Here is a 17,913-nt window from a genome sequence, read left to right as displayed (position 1 = left end):
AAACTTTCCTTGACTTAAAAGTTATTGTGGCTCCAGTCTGAGTCAGCTTGAGACTTTTGTTTGTCGCAGCCCATCTTTTCAAGGGGTCATATAAATTGGTCACCTAATTCTGATGGGAGGGGAAAGTGGTCCTTTGGTTTGCTGATTTAAATGTTACCAGGCTCTGACAGTAAATATTAAATGTATTATTATTATTTTTTTCTTAATGAATTCACAACAAACTGGAATTCAGATCACAGCAGTAAAATGTATATAAATTTAGGAGGAGGCTGAGAGCAATAGAATAGACTTTTTTGAGTTAGTGGCTGTAAAGGCAGAAGGTTTTTAAAAAAATTCTCCCCCAAATACTTACCTGAGCCCGATCTCTGTCCAATGATGTGCCCAAGAGCCGTCTCTCTGCTCACTGGACATGGAAGCAGCAGCGGGAGCTGTTTGTTCCTCCTGCTGTCAATCAAATCCTGTGAGGTAGGGCCAAGCCGCACTGTGTCTGTCAATAGACACAAACAACCCAGCTCGAGATCGGGCAGTCGGAAGGAGGAGCAAGGAGTGCCAGTTGGGGACTCCAGAAGAGGAGGATCAGGGCTGCTCTGTGCCAAATCATTGCAAAAAGCAGGTAAGTAGGACATGTTTGTTTTTTAAAATCCCTTTACAATTACTTTTAAGAATACATACGTGAACAGAGCTTCTTGTACTAGAGTTTAGTGTCATTGAAATTTATTTTCCTTGTTTTCTCCAGCTGTTCTTTCCCCCTCTTTCTGCAGTATCGGTGAGCCTGTTCAAGAATGACTGTCCCCGGCCTACAAGCAGCAGGCCTTCCAATAAATTTAATAACTCGTCATCCATGTAAATAACTTGGTGTCTGCACACAGTTATATATTAAAACTGTAAAACAATCTAAATCTATAATTTTTGTATTTAAAGATTTTGGAACTGGAGGGAAAACTCCATGCCGCTGTGACTGAGAGAGACCAGCTGAGTGAAGAGTTAAGATTTATGACAGAGCAAAAGAGGAACCTTGAAGAAGCGCACACTACCACTAAATATGGACTATTAGTAAGTTTTTCTTTAGCTTTATTCTTATATCAAATGGAGAAGTTTGGGTAAACAAACTCTAGTTTATGTAGTGCTAATCTTTGAAAAGAAAAATCTTGGTTGGTTTCAGATTTATAAGAAAAGTATGCATCTTTGTTTTCTAAGGATAAAGAGACACAAGACAAGGAAGTGCTGACCGAGGTGTTAGTAGATGAGGAAGAGATGAATGTTTCAACCAGACTAGAAGTAGAAGCTGAACGAAATATTTTAAGAGAGAAAATTGGTCACCTACAGCAGAATATCCACACTATTTCTCAAGAGAGAGAACAATATCTGCAGTTAATAGATACCCTCAAAGCAGAGAACCTTCAGCTGGTATCTGTTATGCAAAGACAAACAGAAGATGTAAGTATGAGAATAATACATTTTAGTTCTGTTTTTAAATGTTTATATGCTAGAAATGGCACCAAAGAGTATAGTCTTCTTGGTATTTATAGCTATATTTCATTATTGTAGAGGGCAGCACAAAGCAAAGAAACAGAAGATCTAGCAAGCTTAATTGAGACGCTGAAGGAAAAACTGGAAACAACAAGCCAACAATTGACATTAAGGGACCAGGAAGCAAAGGAGGCTGCTGAGAAATTAATGGAATTAAAAAATTCAGAAAAAAATATTTCTGAATTAGAAATGCTGGAGAGAAATCTACAGCAAAGTAGCATCTCAATGGAAAAATTACAAGGAGAAAAACAGGAACTTTCAGATAAACTTTGTGCACTCCAGGAAGAGCTAGAGAAGGTGACTTGCTACAGAGAGAACCTGCAAAGCAAGCTGGAAATTGTTCTGGGTGAAAACACCAGCCTCAAAGAAATCATAGAAACTGCATCAAGCTCGGTATGTCACTTACAGGCTAACACATGTACAACATTCAGTCTTCCACTTACCTAAGATCTGGTATTTCCCCCAAATAGGTCCAATCAGGGAAACAATGCATAGGGGCATCAAAGCTACACATTTAATATATAAAATCAACATAACTCATATTTCCCATCGTAAAATTGTTATTTATATTACAGCATGAAACCCAACTTCTTAAAAAGTTATACCTAGAAATGTTCTTTAAAACGTATAACCTTCTAGTCCTATCCTATCATACAATAACACTCATATATTAGTTATAATAGTCAAAGGTCTAATATTGATCCATCACCCAATTGTGAGGCTGGAGGCTGCACTTATGATGAGACATCAATGACTGCGGATTTCGCAGATCACATCCACTTCCTCCAAAGATATAGATGTGATGAGCTATTTCCTGTGTACTTGCTGCACTTTCATTACAATTAAAGCAGTATACCAACAGAAACTCCCAAATAAAACATTAGTGAAGGACAGCATAAAACTAACGCAAAGAGATGGCAACACCCACAAAAGGAAACTAGGCATTGAAAGGACCTATAGCATGGTTCATAAGGATGTTATCTATATTGCTGATGGGGAATTCCTATTACGTACAGTATTTGTGTTCTGTAGTTTGGAGTTTCCCAAGAGATATTATTTCACTATCTTCCACATATGTCTGCCCCCACCGGTTAAAAAAACAGCCTGCTTTTGAAATTGTCCAATCATGCTTTTCTTATGTGCTTCTACATAAAGGCAGATTGGCATTAGACCTAAATACATTGTCTGCAGGAGTGATGAGCATTGCTAGACTGTCATCCGTATGTTTGCCTATCAAACTAGCAATGTGGACGGGTTTTTATTTGTATAAAGCTGGTTTTTCATTCTCCAAGTCTATGGTAATGCTAAACCTGCTTAATGTAGGTCAATTGCAGGTCAGCTGCATGTCGATGTACCTTTTTTTAATACATTTTTGATGGGTACACACACCCAAATACGTGTGTGTGTGTGTGTAAATTGTGCAGCTTTGGCTTTGATTCACTACACTTTGCAAGCTTACAGCAAGAAAATGCATATTCATTTAGTTTTTCCTTCGCACTCCTGAAATTCATTTTATGCTGCATATTTATTTTCCAGAACACCTTTAAATTGCAATACATTTAACTATTGGCTGCATAATTCTGATAATGTTCCTTAAAGTGGGCTACCCCCTAAAAAAAAAAAAAAATTAAAAGTCAGCAGCTACAAATACTGCAGCTGCTGGCTTTTAATAATCGGACACTTACCTGCCTCAGGGTCCAGCGATGCGGGGGAACGAAGCCCCCCCCCCCCTCGCTCCCCGCTCCACTCGCGGCGCCGTCATGCATACTGTGGGCACCCGGCTGTGGCTTCACAGCCGGGCACCCACTGCGCGAGCGGCGCAGGGCGCCGTGATACACCGTACAGTCACCTGGGACACATGACAGGTCCCAGGTGAATGTGCGGCGCGAGGGGAAGTGATGTCACCAGCCCGGGCAATGAAGAAGGCAGACTACGAGGGACCCCCTAGCAACCGGTATTTAGAGGTGAGTAAAAAATTTTTTTTTTGCCAATTATTTTTTTTTAATTTTTTTTACGAATTTTAAGTAGTTTTATTTTTTTGGTGGCAACACCACTTTAATTACCCCTTTTGAATTTTGAATTTGAATTTGGAAGTATGTTTCATGGAAAAATAAGCTCTTTAAGCCATATGCCTCAGTACAGGTCCAGCTCAATGGCCAGAATGTTAAAATGGTGGTTGTAAACCCTTACAGCACACTTTAACCTACTGGTAAGCCTAGATTAAGCCTTACCTGTAGGTGCTGCAAATATCTCCTAAACCTACATGGTTTAGGAGATATTTACAATTCCCCGTACGAGGATTCCTTCTGCACATGCGCCGATGTACTCGGCACATGCACACTTCAGAAGGGTCACGGCGTGCTGTTTTCATTAAACGACATGCCGTGACGTCACGTGGCTCCGGCCAGTCACAGAGCCGCAGTACGTGACCCCGGAAGAAAGATGGACAATTCAAGCCGGCGAGGAAATCGGGGCCTGTGTCAGGTAAGTGACACATAATGGGCTACTATGCAATGCATAGTAGCCCATTATGCTTTGCCTTTGCAGGTAAACAAAGAGGAAGTAAACCCATTAGGGTTTACTTCCTCTTTAAGTATTGTTAAACTGACATCAATCATGAAATGCATGACTTCACAATAGGCTTGATGTGTTAAAGGGCAAACCCCCTGTATACTCCAAACAGCACAATTTTAGGTTTTGTGCCCCAAAGTTTGGCTTGGCGCCAAACTACTGCAGAAAATGATTGACCTAGTGTATGGCACACCAGGAATTGCAACAGTCAATAAAAGGGTAATCCCTATTAATGCATAGTAGAAAACTTTTTTAATTGGATATGAGAACTACACTGGCAGGTCAACTTTTACTATTTATTTTAATTGGAACCATTGATAACATTATCACGAAAGTTATGACATTTGAAGAACTGATTGTCCAAGTCACACAGCCCTGAAATAACATTACTCAAACCACCTTGCAGTCCAGTTACTATCCAAAATAAATGACGTTTTGTAGTAAATGCAAGCCATGCCTCCTTTTAACTTCACTGAAGAAAATAGTTTTACATGTTTTCAAAGTGAGAAATGGTGGCTACATTCCAATATACAGTGCTGCCATGTAGAAAGAATATAGGCACCTTCTAACTGGAATTCAGATCACAGCAGTAAAATATATATGTATTTAGGAGGTGGAGAGCAATAGAAGGGATGTTGTTGAGTTAAAGTGCTTGTAAAGGCAGAAAGATTTTTAAAAAATTCTCCCACAAATACTTACCTGAGCCCAATCTCAGTCCAGTGCTGTGCCCAGGAGCCGCAGCTCTCTCACTTTGCTCACTGCTGTCAATCAAATCCTGTGAGATAGAGCCAAGCCACACTGTCTGCCAATAGACACAAACAACCCAGCTTGAGATCGGGCAGTCGGAAGGAGCCAGGAATGCCAGTTGGGGACTCCAGAAGAGGAGGATCAGGGCTGCTCTGTGCAAAACCATTGCAAAGAGCAGGTAAGTAAGACATGTTTATTATTTTTTTAAATCGCTTTAGAATTACTTTTAAGAATACATACGTGAATAGATCTTCTTATACCAGTTTAGTGTGATTGAAATGTATTTTCCTTGTTTTCTCCAGCTGTTCTTTTCCCCCTCTTTCTGCAGTATCAGTGAGCCTGTTCAAGAATGACTGGTTCCGGCCTACAAGCAGCAGGCCTTCTAATAAATTTAATAACGGATCATCTGTGTAAATAACTTAAATTGTGTCTGTTTTTACAGTTTTAAAATATAATTGTGTGCAATCTAAATCTATTTTGTATTTCAAGATTTTGGACCTGGAGGGAAAACTCCATGCCGCTGTGACTGAGAGAGACCAGCTAAGTGAAGAGTTAAGATTCATGACAGAGCAAAAGAGGAACCTTGAAGAAGCACACTCTACCACTAAATATGGACTCCTAGTGAGTTTATTTCTTTAGCTTTATTCTTATATCAAAGTTTGGGTAAACAAATTCTCTAGTTTGTGTAGTGCTCATCTTTGAAAAAAATTTTTGGTTGGCTTCAGATTTATAAGAAAAGTATGCATCTCTTTGTTTTTTAAGGATAAAGAGACACAAGACAAGGAAGTGCTGACCGAGGTGTTAGTAGATGAGGAAGAGATGAATGTTTCAACCAGACTAGAAGTAGAAGCTGAACAAAATATTTTAAGAGAGAGAATTTGTCAACTACAGCAGAATATCCACACTATTTCTCAAGAGAGAGAACAATATCTGCGGTTAATAGATACCCTTAAAGCAGAGAACCTTCAGCTGGTATCTGTTATGCAAAGACAAACAGAAGATGTAAGTATGATAATACATTTTTAGTTCTGTTTTTAAATGTTTATATGCTAGAAATGGCACCAAAGAGTATAGTGTTCTTGGTATTTATAGCTATATTTCATTATTGTAGAGGGCAGCACAAAGCAAAGAAACAGAAGATCTAGCAAGCTTAATTGAGACGCTGAAGGAAAAACTGGAAACAACAAGCCAACAATTGACATTAAGGGACCAGGAAGCAAAGGAGGCTGCTGAGAAATTAATGGAATTAAATAATACAGATAAAAATATTTCTGAATTAGAAATGCTGGAGAGAAATCTACAGCAAAGTAGCATCTCAATGGAAAAATTACAAGGAGAAAAACAGGAACTTTCAGATAAACTTTGTGCACTCCAGGAAGAGCTAGAGAAGGTGACTTGCTACAGAGAGAACCTGCAAAGCAAGCTGGAAATTGTTCTGGGTGAAAACGCCAGCCTCAAAGAAATCATAGACACTGCATCAAGCTCGGTATGTCACTTACTAACACAATAAATGACCTTTTGTAGTAAATGGAAGCCATGCCTCCTTTTAACTTCACTGAATAAAATTGTTTTACATGATTTCAAAGTGAGACAATATAGTTTAGGTATCAAGAAAATCTAAAATTCCTTGTAGATGTTTGACTTATTGGTCAGTGTTTAAACTTGCATTTTTTTATCGGCATGCAGTAATCTTTTTGACCTGGGCCCAACATGTGGTTACTTGGCAGAATTTCATTTTAATGTGTATGTCCAGTCAAAACCTAATGAAGCTAAATTCTACTCCCTCACCTTTTCTAAGTCTATTCTATCTACCCTGTAAAGAGAAAGATATAGCTTTACATCCGGTCACATGATCTCTCTAACAAGCAACTTCAGTGTAGACTAGAGCAGGGACAACGACAGCAGTGCCAGGGCAATGACATCATCCATAAGTTTACTATGGGGAATCCATTGTCCGCTATCCCTCCTCTACAAGTTAGCCAACACTGGGACCTGATCATGTGGCCAGACTGGAGCAACTTCAGAATAGGTAAGTATAGGCCTCTTTTCTTTCATAGGATAGATAGAATAGGCTTTGAATGGGAGTAGATTTTAAGTTAGTTGTTTTGACTGAGTCACAAGACAATTGACCAGCCTGTTCTGGTCTTGATGTCTTCACCATGTGCAGTTTATATATTTATGATTTGACTTTCAAAATGAATATTATGTCAAATCCTTTCATTTTGTTTTACTGGTCTTTGTCTGCAGTCTTCTACAACACAAGAGGACCTACAGAGATGCCAAGAGTTGCAGTATCAGGGAAATGTGGAAAATGGTCTAAGAATACAGATTCCTGGTAGTGTCTCTGTACAGGACAAAGATACCAGCACTGACTTGATGCCATTCCTGGAAGGGCAGGTACATCATTCTTTTTATTTTATGAACTCTGAGAAAAATAACTGTAAAATCCAGATGAGGCTTACCATGTATTCCAAAATAACTAAAGATGACCAAAATGTAACCTTTTTTTAGATAGCCCCTAATTAAAAGCTTGCTTAAAATGTTGTAGGCTGTTGACTTGGAAGAACAGCTGCTGCAAAAGACTTCTGAATATGAACAACTTCTTCAGATGAATAACAAACTCGAGGAAGAACAGAACAGCTTAAGCTGCACGGTAGAAAGCCTAACAAATAGGATGACAGAAGCACAGACAAATCTGGAGTCTCTACAGAATGAAAAACGCCAAAACGAAGAGCAACTTCTTCATCTTCAACAAAAACTGAATGATGCTGTTCAGGACAGAGATGATCTAAAGATCGCACATGAAAGATTAATTGTTGAAATGGACCAACTGAAAAAAAATATAAAGGAAAAAAGTGAAATGGTAATTTTTTTTTGTACATTTTATTTTTATTTTTTGCATTCCTTCAACTGTTTACTAGTTCTTGATAACATTACAGGAAGTGCCGATAGCTTTGTAAGTTCAATATGAGGCTTTCCCACCAACCATCTAATATTGGAAAAAGCTTGATGAGCTTAATTTTGTGACCAGTATGTCTCAAAGAAACTGACATGTGATTCAAGCAACCCCCTGCTCTTTCTGCAAATTAGTATGTCAAGAGTTGTATAATACTGTATAACGGGAATACGTATCAATATGTCTTTTATTGTAGTTTATTAGCTGGTCCTTAAATTTTTCCTTATAATTTGGTAGGATCTTTGTCTGCAAGAACAGCTGCTTCAAAGGGCCTCTGAATATGAACAACTTCTGAAGATGAACAACAAACTTGAGGAAGAAAAGAGTAGCCTAAATTGTGAGGTGGAAAACCTAACAAATAAAATGACAGAAGCAACGAAAAATCTTGAGTCTGTGCAAAATGAAAACCATCAAACCGAAGAGCAACTTGTTGAACTAAAACAAAAAATGAATGTTGCTATTCAGGACAGGGATGATCTAAAGATTGCACAAGACAGATTAATTGCTGAAATTGAGCTTCTTAAAAGAAATCTAAGGGAAAACGATGAAATGGTACTTTTTTTTTTTTTTTTTATTACATTGCTATAACTTTTAAAACTCAATTTTGTTTGCTGTTAAAAATTATGGATATGCTGATGTAGGCATGTGTTTGAAAGATTTCTTTATCAGCTTTGCTAAAACTGAATGAATGCCCACTACAGTGGAAGCATAGGAAAGCAGTTTCCCTCTTGATACATGTTTGAGACATAGTTACATAGTTAGTCAGGTTGAAAAAAGACACAAGTCCATCCAGTTCAACCTTAAAAACAAATAAATAAAAAATAATTGTACAATCCAGATACCCAATTTAATGTCCACAATTGATCCAGAGGAAGGCGAAAAAAAAACTTTTCAAATTATACAAAAGGACATGTGCACTTACAAGGATTTAAACAGTTTAATTAGTTTTAGAAAATATAATCAAGAGACGATATCTGGCTAACAGTTTTTATCCGTAATCCTATGTTTTCGGGCCAAGTCACATGTATCACAGATGAATAGCTTGACATGTCATGTACAAGCCCAAAAAATCTTCTTTGGGAATCCAGCAGGAATATAAAATCTTACATACAGAAAAAGGATGAAGCATTTCAGCCCTGGTGGGCTTTAGTCATGATGCGTCATCGTTTTTCTGTATGTAAGATTTTATTCTCCTGCTGAATTTTAAATAAGAAATATTTTTATAGCTTGTGCACAGTGATGCTGATCTGTTTGTCTTGGATGATTCTCTGAGAGTTATGTGACTGTAATCCTGGCACCCGTGTTGCTCTTTTTGCAATCCCTGCAAGTTTATTGGGTTGTAGCATCACATCAATTTATTACTACACATATATCACAGGTTGTATATGAAAAGGGGTTGCATCTGGCAGCTAATGAGATTTAAATCATATACTGCAGGAAATAGCTTTTTATAATTTTTCTAGTAAAATAATTTCTCCTATGCAGGTATTGCATTTAAAACAAGAAATTCAGCAAAGAACAGAGTGCCAACATGAGGAGCTTGAGCAAACCCAGCACACATTAAAAAATGCATTTGAGCAAACAATGAATGATTTGAAAAGCACAGAGACACAAATGGAAGCTCTTAGAAGTGAGAAACTTGACACTGAGAAAAAGCTCCTTTGCCTTCAACATACAATGGAAATAATTGCCCAAGAAAGGGATGATCTAAAGGCGTCACAAGAAAATCTTACATTAGAGAGGGACCAACTCAAAGAAGCTCTGGAGAAAAATACTGAAATGGTAAGATCTTTCTGGATGGTATTCAGATTGTATTAAGTTCATATTATAAACAGAATATCAGGAACCAGGCATCGATGACTACTTGAGTTTCATTAAACATAGTAGACGTTTTCTTTCCCCCACAAGGCTCTTAGAAGGTGCTGCCATTTAATATAATTAAAGTGGATGTAAACTCTCACATATACACAGTGAACAGCCTCAGATGATACACAGAGATGAAACAAATCCTCCATAAGTTTTACATGTATATCTGCTGTCTTCAGCTTTATATACTGTTTAGAAAGTGCATGACCTGTTCAAATTTTCTCTTCCTGAGTCACCTGTGGGAGTGGCTTCTTGCCATACACGATTAGACAGCTGATTGAAGGAAAGGCACAAACCCCTCCACGTAGGCAGAGGCTTGCAGAGCTGCCAATAGACCAGTTCTCTGCTAATCTATTTATAGCACCCACCCTGACACAAATTGCAGGCTGGTTTTAGCGCAGTTGTCTGAGAACTTGTCAGACGTTATCATGCTGATATCAGAAGAACGGAGCAGGAGAAAGCCACAGGACTTAGGGCAGGGGCCAGCAACCTTTTTTTTTCCACTTGAGGGTCGGATTCAATGTATGTAAAAGCATGGAGGGCCGCATTTACCTGCTAATAAATACAGGGGGGTACAGTGGTGGCTGTGGACGAGGGGGGGGTACAGTGGTGGCTGTGGACGAGGGGGGGGTACAGTGGTGGCTGTGGACGAGGAGGGGTACAGTGGTGGCTGTGGACGAGGGGGGGGGGGTTCAGTGGTGGCTGTGGACAAGGGGGGTACAGTGGTGGCTGTGGACGAGGGGGGGGGTACAGTGGTGGCTGTGGATGAAGGGGGGTAGGTACAGTGGTGGCTGTGGACGAAGGGGGGTAGGTGCAGTGGTGGCTGTGGACTCTGTTTAAAAATGTAATCTGCAAAAGTGTCTGTTATATAAAAAAATACAGCTATGTACCTCATTAAGAGCACTGCTCAGGGCTTATGTGACCCGCCGCCTCTCTTCGCCACCTCTGATAATTGCAGCAGGCGGGGCCGAGAATGACGTCCATCAGGAGGTATATAGCTGCATTTAACAGACACTTTTGCAGATTATAATTAAACAGACAACCCCTTTTCCTCGGGCCGGTTGCCTATGAATTAATCACGGGCACTGAGAGTCCGGAGATTTAGCAGCGGCGGGCCACGGGTTGTCGACCCCTGACTTAAAGCGGGATTCCGCTGCCAAATCTTTTTTTTTTTTTTTTTTTTTTCTGTGTCTTTGTATGCGTTTACTAATGTGTTTTTGTACTCACTACTTGTGGCTTTTTACTCCCCGGCTTGCCGATTTCTTGCGGAAGAAACAGTTTTAAAAATTCATGCCGCCTGTTTCCATATTGCTTGTGGGCATTTGAAGCCTACAAGCATTTCCTTCCGGGATGCGGTGATGCTGTGCTCCCAGCATTCACCGCTCGATCCCACGCATACTCAATGATGGCAGCGAGCAGCGCCGTAAAACTTTGGGTTGCCATCACAACGGGCGGCAGTTCCCGCCCTGTTGTGATGGCAACGAAATAAACAATGGTGCCTTCTGACATGCCCTCGTCACATGACCGGCGTCATGTGACGCCGAAATCTCACGAGATTTCGGCAGGACAGTGTTCCCCACTGATTCATGGGAACAATGTAAGAAACCTCCCAGGGGACTTTGCGGAGTCGGGGAAAGCCCACGCCTACTCTCACGGGGGGAGAGCCTGGAAGTCACCTTTGAAATGTAAATTAAAAGTTAATTACGGTGATCGGATTTTTATAAAGGTTCGTTTTGGCATCTATGGGAGAAACACTATGGCTTGTGAGCTTTTTAAAATGTGAGTACAACACCGCTTTAAGGCTTTGGAGAACGATAAGAAATCACTGCAGATATGTGCCCAGTTCAAATTTCACAAATCTGGCTTACATACATTTTAAACAATTTAAATGTATATAAATTGCCTAGACTTTAACTTTGCTTTTTCTTTTATTTTTTTTTGGGTTCGGTACAGAAATCGGTATTGCAGTCCTAAACTGACCTGGGCTAAATTGCAGGCACAGTGGTGCCTACACAGTCTCCTAAATGTCATTTTGTGCGCTCCTGGAACCCAAAATCTCAGGGTTTTCAAATATACAAATTTTAACACTTTCAAGAAGATGCCTTCTGCATTGACACATAACTAGTATGAGCAAACTTACTTGACAATAGCCTGATGTAAGAGGAATCTCACGATACCGAAGTAATAAAACATTCACGTTCTATCTGCCTTTAAGCCATTTGGCCACGCTATCACAGTTTAAATGCTTGTTTTGCAGCAGTAATTCATTTATTCCTTTTGATATATGAATTGTAGCTGAAAACTGCAGAGAATCAACAAGCGCAAACTGAAATGGCTGTACAAACTGAGACTCTGAATAACAGTGAGTTGGACCAGCTTTTGAAGGACTTGAATGAAATGGAGTCTCAGCTTGCAAGTGTGCAAAGGGAAAAAGTTAACGCGGAAGAGAATTTTTTCACTCTTCAGAAACACATGGAGGAGATTACAAAGGAGAGAGATGAGCTGCAGGCCACTCTGCAGAGTCTGCAGTCCATTATGCAGAGTCTGCAGTCTGAAAAAGACCAACTAAAAGAAGATCTGAGAGAGAACATAGAAATGGTAAGTAACTGATATATTAACGTAAACAAAAGGCTCCTGTATGAAACTAAACAAGTACCAAATCCATTTATGTGATGCAAAAGCCTCAAGCAATTGTACTGGGCATGTCTGCCACACCAGCTTCCTCCAGAGAGGAATTTTCTACCACAATGTCCAATTTCATGGGTAGAATTTCTTGCCTGATCAAAGCTTCTAACAGCAGGGATCACAGTCATGCTTCCTCAGTCCCCCCCCCCCACTGACTCAGTCTTTGATTTTACCCTTGAGCCAGACACGTTACCCGAAGAGGTGGCTTTTGAAGAAGATTTTTCCCCTTTGGATGAAATCTGGTAAAGGGCTGTCATCCTGATCTGATTCCTAACTGAAGGGTACCCTAGTTTCCCTTATTGACAATTTACCCCCATGCTTGGCATTGGTGCAGCCAGAGTCCAACTCCAAGGTATCCAGTATGGGGTCCTTTAAATTGTTTAAACCAGCCAAGGCTTCCCAAGTCCACTCATTTGTGAGTCTGTTGTGATTGGGGACTGGCCTCACCTGGTGAAAAATTTTACTCAAATACTTTGGTTAATAGTATCTTATGAAGGAAAATTTCCTCCATAAGAGGGTGGTTCCTGTGGTAGCTCCTGCCATTTCTTGCCTCATGATTATCCTTCATAGAGACTCTGAGAATGTTGTGTGACATGTTATTAAAGACCCTCTTTAACTAATAACTGTTAGGATCAATTTTACCATTTTACACATACATGTTAAAATTAGCATTGTTTTGTTATCAAATTTTATATTTTATGGAAGCAGAGGCCCTGGCACTGAAGCTGTCCATAGGTGAAGCTTTAAATGATTTTACAGTTTATCAGTCTAGAGTTACCCGTGGATGACCCTAGAATTATTGCTCACTCCAACATGCACAGTAAAATCATAATTTACCCAATCTGCATGCACGTGTGCATTTGCGTATGCACATGGGGTGGCAGGGGTGCTTTTAAATTTCTTTTGTAAAGCTGTCTGGATCATTTTTACAAGAGAAAAAACCCTGGTGGTGGACTTTGGAGGCATGTACAATAGAATAAGAACAATTTTATTTATTAAATTGATATAAAATCATGTCATAAAAGGTCATTTATGAACAACAAAGCAACTTATACAGTACAATTTGGCTCATCACCTATACAGGATACAATTAGCTATATAAAGCTTATCACCCTACACTTTCAGAGCTTATGTGGTCTCCTCCTTCAGGGGTAGAAGTAAAGCATAGAGTATAGTTCTGATGGAGGATACAAACGACAGGATGTTAAGACAAGGAAATATACAAACATTATATGCTGTTTTATCTTTGTACTTGCATATCCGAATAAGGTGTTGTATAAATGTGACAGGATATTCATTAAAAACAGCAGAACTGGTCAAATAAGATGCGTGGCTTCCCAGTATCCAGGGCTCCCATACGAGGATAGTATTAAATGTGGTATTGGAGTATATATTGTTGCTGCCTATAGGTAGAAAGATCCTGGAGGACCCTCCCCTTAATTTCCCCCAATAAAAAAACGGGGGTTACGCTGAGTGCGACTGAGAAATACACTGAGGCGAGCAAAGGCGCTAGGTCCTAAGAAGATAGAAAAAGGAGAAGAAAAACTGATGTGTGGAGCAAATGGCTAGTATCCTAATATGTACATATTGAATCAAAAACTAGGTAATAGCTAAAGTATTGATGGTACTAATAAACATGTACCTGCAACAAAATTGCTGGTATAAATAGGTGGGAGAGTATGTAGTCCAAACCCACAGGGAGTAATGGGAACTGTAAGAAATGTTGGTAGGTTTTAAACAGGAAAATTTATATATACTGAAAAGAAAAAGCTTATAGAAGTATAACCCGAAGCTGGTTAAGCCACGGTACAGGATGATTAAAAAAAACGAACTTCTTGCCCTCAGGATGTTCTTGCACGCTTGTTTGACAGCAAATAGTTGACCGCTTGCCGTCTGTCAATAGTAGTTGTACTGCAAGCATGCGGTAGCTCCAGGCCGGACAACATACCTGTATGTCACAGCCTTTCTTCCTGCTTACCACACTATCAAAGTCCAAGTATAAGTCTCTTATTACCACCATTGCCAGTAAAGTGTCATACAGTATCTCACAAAAGTCAGTACACCCCTCACATTTTTGTAAATATTTTATTATCTTCATGTGAGAGCACTGAAGAAATTACACTTTGCTACAATGTAAAGTAGTGAGTGTACAGCTGGAGTAACAGTGTAAATTTGCTGTCCCCTCAAAAGAACTCAACACACAGCCATTATTGTCTAAACCGCGTGTAACAAAAGTACACCCCTAAGTAAAAATGTCCCGATTGGGCCCAAATTGTCAATATTTTATGTTGCCAACGTTATTTTCCAGCACTGCCTTAACATTCTTGGGCATGGAGTTCACCAGAGCTTCACAGTTTGCCACTGGAGTCCTCTTCCACTCCTCCACGATGACATCACGGAGCTGGTGGATGTTGGAGACCTTGCACTCCTCCACCTTCCGTTAGAGGATGCCCCACAAATTCTCAATAGGGTTTAGGTCTGGATACATGCTTGACCAGTCCATCACCTTTACCCTCAGCTTCTTTAGCAGGCAGTGGTCATCTTGGAGGTGTCTTTGGGGTTGTCATCATGTTGGAATACTGCCCTGTGGACCAGTCTCTGAAGGGGGGGGGGGGGGGTGTTCATGCTTTGCTTCAGTATGTCACAGTACATGTTGGCATTCATGGCATTGAACTGCAGCTCCTCAGTGCCAACAGCACTCATGCAACCCCAGACCATAGCACTCCCTCCACCATGCTTGACTTGTAGGCAAGACACACTTGTCTTTGTACTCCTCACCTAGTTGCCATCACACACGCTTGACACCACCTGAACCAAATACGTTTATCTTGGTCTCCTCAGACCATAGGTCATGGCTCCAGTAATCCATGTCCTTAGTCTGCTTGTCTTCAGCAAACTGCGGGCTTTCTTGTGCATCATCTTTAGAAGAGGCTTCCTTCTGGGACGACAGCCATGCAGACCAATTTAATGCATTGTGCAGCGTTATGGTCTGAGCACTGACAGGCTGACCCCTTCAGCCTCTGCAGCAATGCTGGCAGAACTCCTATGTTTATTTCACAAAGACAACCTCTGAATATGATGCTGAGCATATGCACTCAACTTGGTCGACCATAGTGAAGCCTGCTCTGAGTAGGACCTGCCCTGTTAAACTGCTGTATGGTCTTCGCCACTGTGCTGCAGCTCAGTTTCAGGGTCTTGGCAATCTCTTTATAGCCTAGACCATCTTTATGTAGAGCAACAATTCTTTTTTTCAGATCCTTAGAGTTCTTTGTCATGAGGAGCCATGTTGACCTTCCAGTGACCAATATGAGAGAGTGAGAGCGATAACGCCAAATTTAACACACCTGCTCCCCATTCACGCCTGAGACCTTGTAACACTAACGAGTCACATGACACCGGGGAGGGAAAATGGTTAATTGGGCCCTATTTGGACATTTTCACTTGGGGTGTGCTCACTTTTGTTGCCAGTGGTTTAGACATTAATGGCTGTGTGGTGAGTTATTTTGAGGGGGCAGAGCAAATTTACACTGCTATAATGTAAAATAGTGAGTTTACAGCTTGTATACCAAAGTGTCATTTCTTCAGTGTTGTCACATAAAAAGATGTAATAAAATATTTACAAAAATGTGAGGGGTGTACTCACTTTTGTGAGATACTGTAGCTGTGTAAATTCCAGTATATGTACCATAGTTTGTAGACACTATAACTTTTGCACAAACCAATTTTTATATACACTGCTTAGGATTGGTATAAGGACATCTAGTAGAATACATTTTGGCTTAAATTTATGAAGAAACTCGATTTTTTTTTTTTTTTTTTTTTTTTTTTTATTAGATATGTTTTATAACGAAGCAGAAAAAAAAATCAGGGGATTTTGTTCAAAAATATTTGTCTTTTTTAATTTATATCACTAAAAAATCATTTTATTTTTGAATCGTAGCTGAAAACTGTAGGGAATCGAGATCAAACTGAAGTGGCTGCACAAACTGAGACTCTGAATAACAGTGAGATGGACCAGCTTTTGAAGGACTTGAAAGACATGGAGTCTCAGCTTGCAAGTGTGCAAAGTCAAAAAGTTAACACTGAAGAGAAATTTTTCACTCTTCAGAAACACATGGAGGAGCTGCAGGCCACACTGCAGAGTCTGCTGTCTGAAAAAGACCAACTAAAAGAAGATCTGAGAGAGAACATAGAAATGGTAAGTAACTGATCTATTAAAGTACACTAAAGGCTCCTGTATGACACGCTAAACAAATACCAAATCCTGTAGCCTTTCCTTTTTCATCCCGAGAGGTATTTTCTAGCACAATGTTAGATTTCGTGGGCAGAGTTTTTGGCCGATCAAAGCCATTAACAGCAAGGTTCACCATCATGCCCCCTCAATCTCCCCCCCTACTGAATCGGTCGTTGCTTTCACCCTTGAACCAGACATGTTACCTGAAGAAGGGGTGGCTTTTGAAGATGATGGAATTCCGGAGGAGTCCGATCGGGATGAGATCCTTTTAAAGCGGTTCTGCACCTAAAAAAAAATATTAAAAGCCAGCAGCTACTAATATTGCAGCTGCTGACTTTTATTAAAATCACACTTACCTGTCCCAGGGTCCAGCGATGTCGGCGGCAGATGAGCGATCGCTCGTCTCGCTGCTGCCCCCGCCGCCATCCTCTGTCAGGGAATCGGGAAGAGAAGCATTACAGCTTCACTGCCCGGTTCCCTACTGCACATGCGCGTCTCTTATGGTCCCCCGCTGTGTCTCTGGGAACTGTGTGTTTCCCAGAACACAACGGGGGGGGGGGGGTCGTCTGCGGCGGTCTGCCCGGAAGTGGGTGCAGATACCTGGATTATCCAGGTAACTGCACCCCCTCCCCCCTGAAATGTGCCGATTGTGGCACCGGAGGGGGGGAGGGATCAGATTAGCGGAACTTCCCCTTTAGGGTGAAGAACGGCTTTAAAATATTTCATCCAAACTGAAGGATACCATAGTTTCCCTTATTGATACTTTACCCTCCCCTTTATCATTGGTGCAGCCAGAGTCTGAATGCATCCTGTATGGAGTTCTTTAAATTGTCTAAACCAGCCAAGGCTTTCCAAGTCCACTCACTGCTGAGTCTGTAGTGCATGGGGACTGGCCTCACCCATTAAAAACGGTTACTCCTCCAAAATTCTTTGCTCAAAAGTATACGGTTAAGGAAAGTTTCCTGCATAAGTGGGTAGTTCCTGTTAGCTCCTGCCATTTCTTGCCTTATCAACATCCTCAGAGTCCCTATGAAGGATAATCCTGTGTCCAGATACCCCATAGACAAGATGTTGGAGACCCACTTTAAAGTGTTACCCTACAAAAAAAAAACCCCAAAAAAACAGATCATATTCCCTTAAGCATGTTTATACAGCACAGTGCTTATGCTGTCATTGTCTCCCCTTCTATCACTTTATAGATGGCTAAAAGGCAGGTCAGGTGCTTAAAGCACTTTTCCATGCACCCTGCGGTTACTCCTATGGCAGCCAGTTGCCTGGACTAAGCACATGGCCTGGAATCTTGGGTATATCCTTATGAATACAT

General features: G+C 40.5%; 1 protein-coding gene across 5 annotated transcripts in view; it reads left to right on the top strand.

Moving 5' to 3' along the window:
- Positions 1-17,913, top strand: part of CENPE (centromere protein E) — a 151,581-nt gene that overhangs the window by 90,325 nt on the left and 43,343 nt on the right. For 4 of the 5 annotated variants that reach the window (XM_077476655.1, XM_077476653.1, XM_077476652.1 and 1 more), the window contains 12 exons: positions 922-1,053; positions 1,198-1,437; positions 1,549-1,923; positions 5,338-5,469; positions 5,611-5,850; positions 5,960-6,334; positions 7,096-7,245; positions 7,397-7,711; positions 8,042-8,356; positions 9,290-9,586; positions 11,966-12,268; positions 16,296-16,553. In XM_077476655.1, the coding sequence (XP_077332781.1) occupies positions 922-1,053; positions 1,198-1,437; positions 1,549-1,923; positions 5,338-5,469; positions 5,611-5,850; positions 5,960-6,334; positions 7,096-7,245; positions 7,397-7,711; positions 8,042-8,356; positions 9,290-9,586; positions 11,966-12,268; positions 16,296-16,553 (3,132 nt within the window). The remainder of the gene's footprint in view (positions 1-921; positions 1,054-1,197; positions 1,438-1,548; positions 1,924-5,337; positions 5,470-5,610; positions 5,851-5,959; positions 6,335-7,095; positions 7,246-7,396; positions 7,712-8,041; positions 8,357-9,289; positions 9,587-11,965; positions 12,269-16,295; positions 16,554-17,913) is intronic. The other variant, XM_077476656.1, reaches the window with a different exon arrangement.

Source organism: Lithobates pipiens, unplaced genomic scaffold (assembly GCF_037356315.1).
Source record: "Lithobates pipiens isolate NorthernLeopardFrog02 unplaced genomic scaffold, aLitPip1_a1.2 Scaffold_13, whole genome shotgun sequence".
NCBI lineage: Eukaryota > Metazoa > Chordata > Amphibia > Anura > Ranidae > Lithobates > Lithobates pipiens.
Note: the sequence above shows the minus strand (reverse complement) of the source record. Positions and strands in the feature narration are given on the sequence as shown.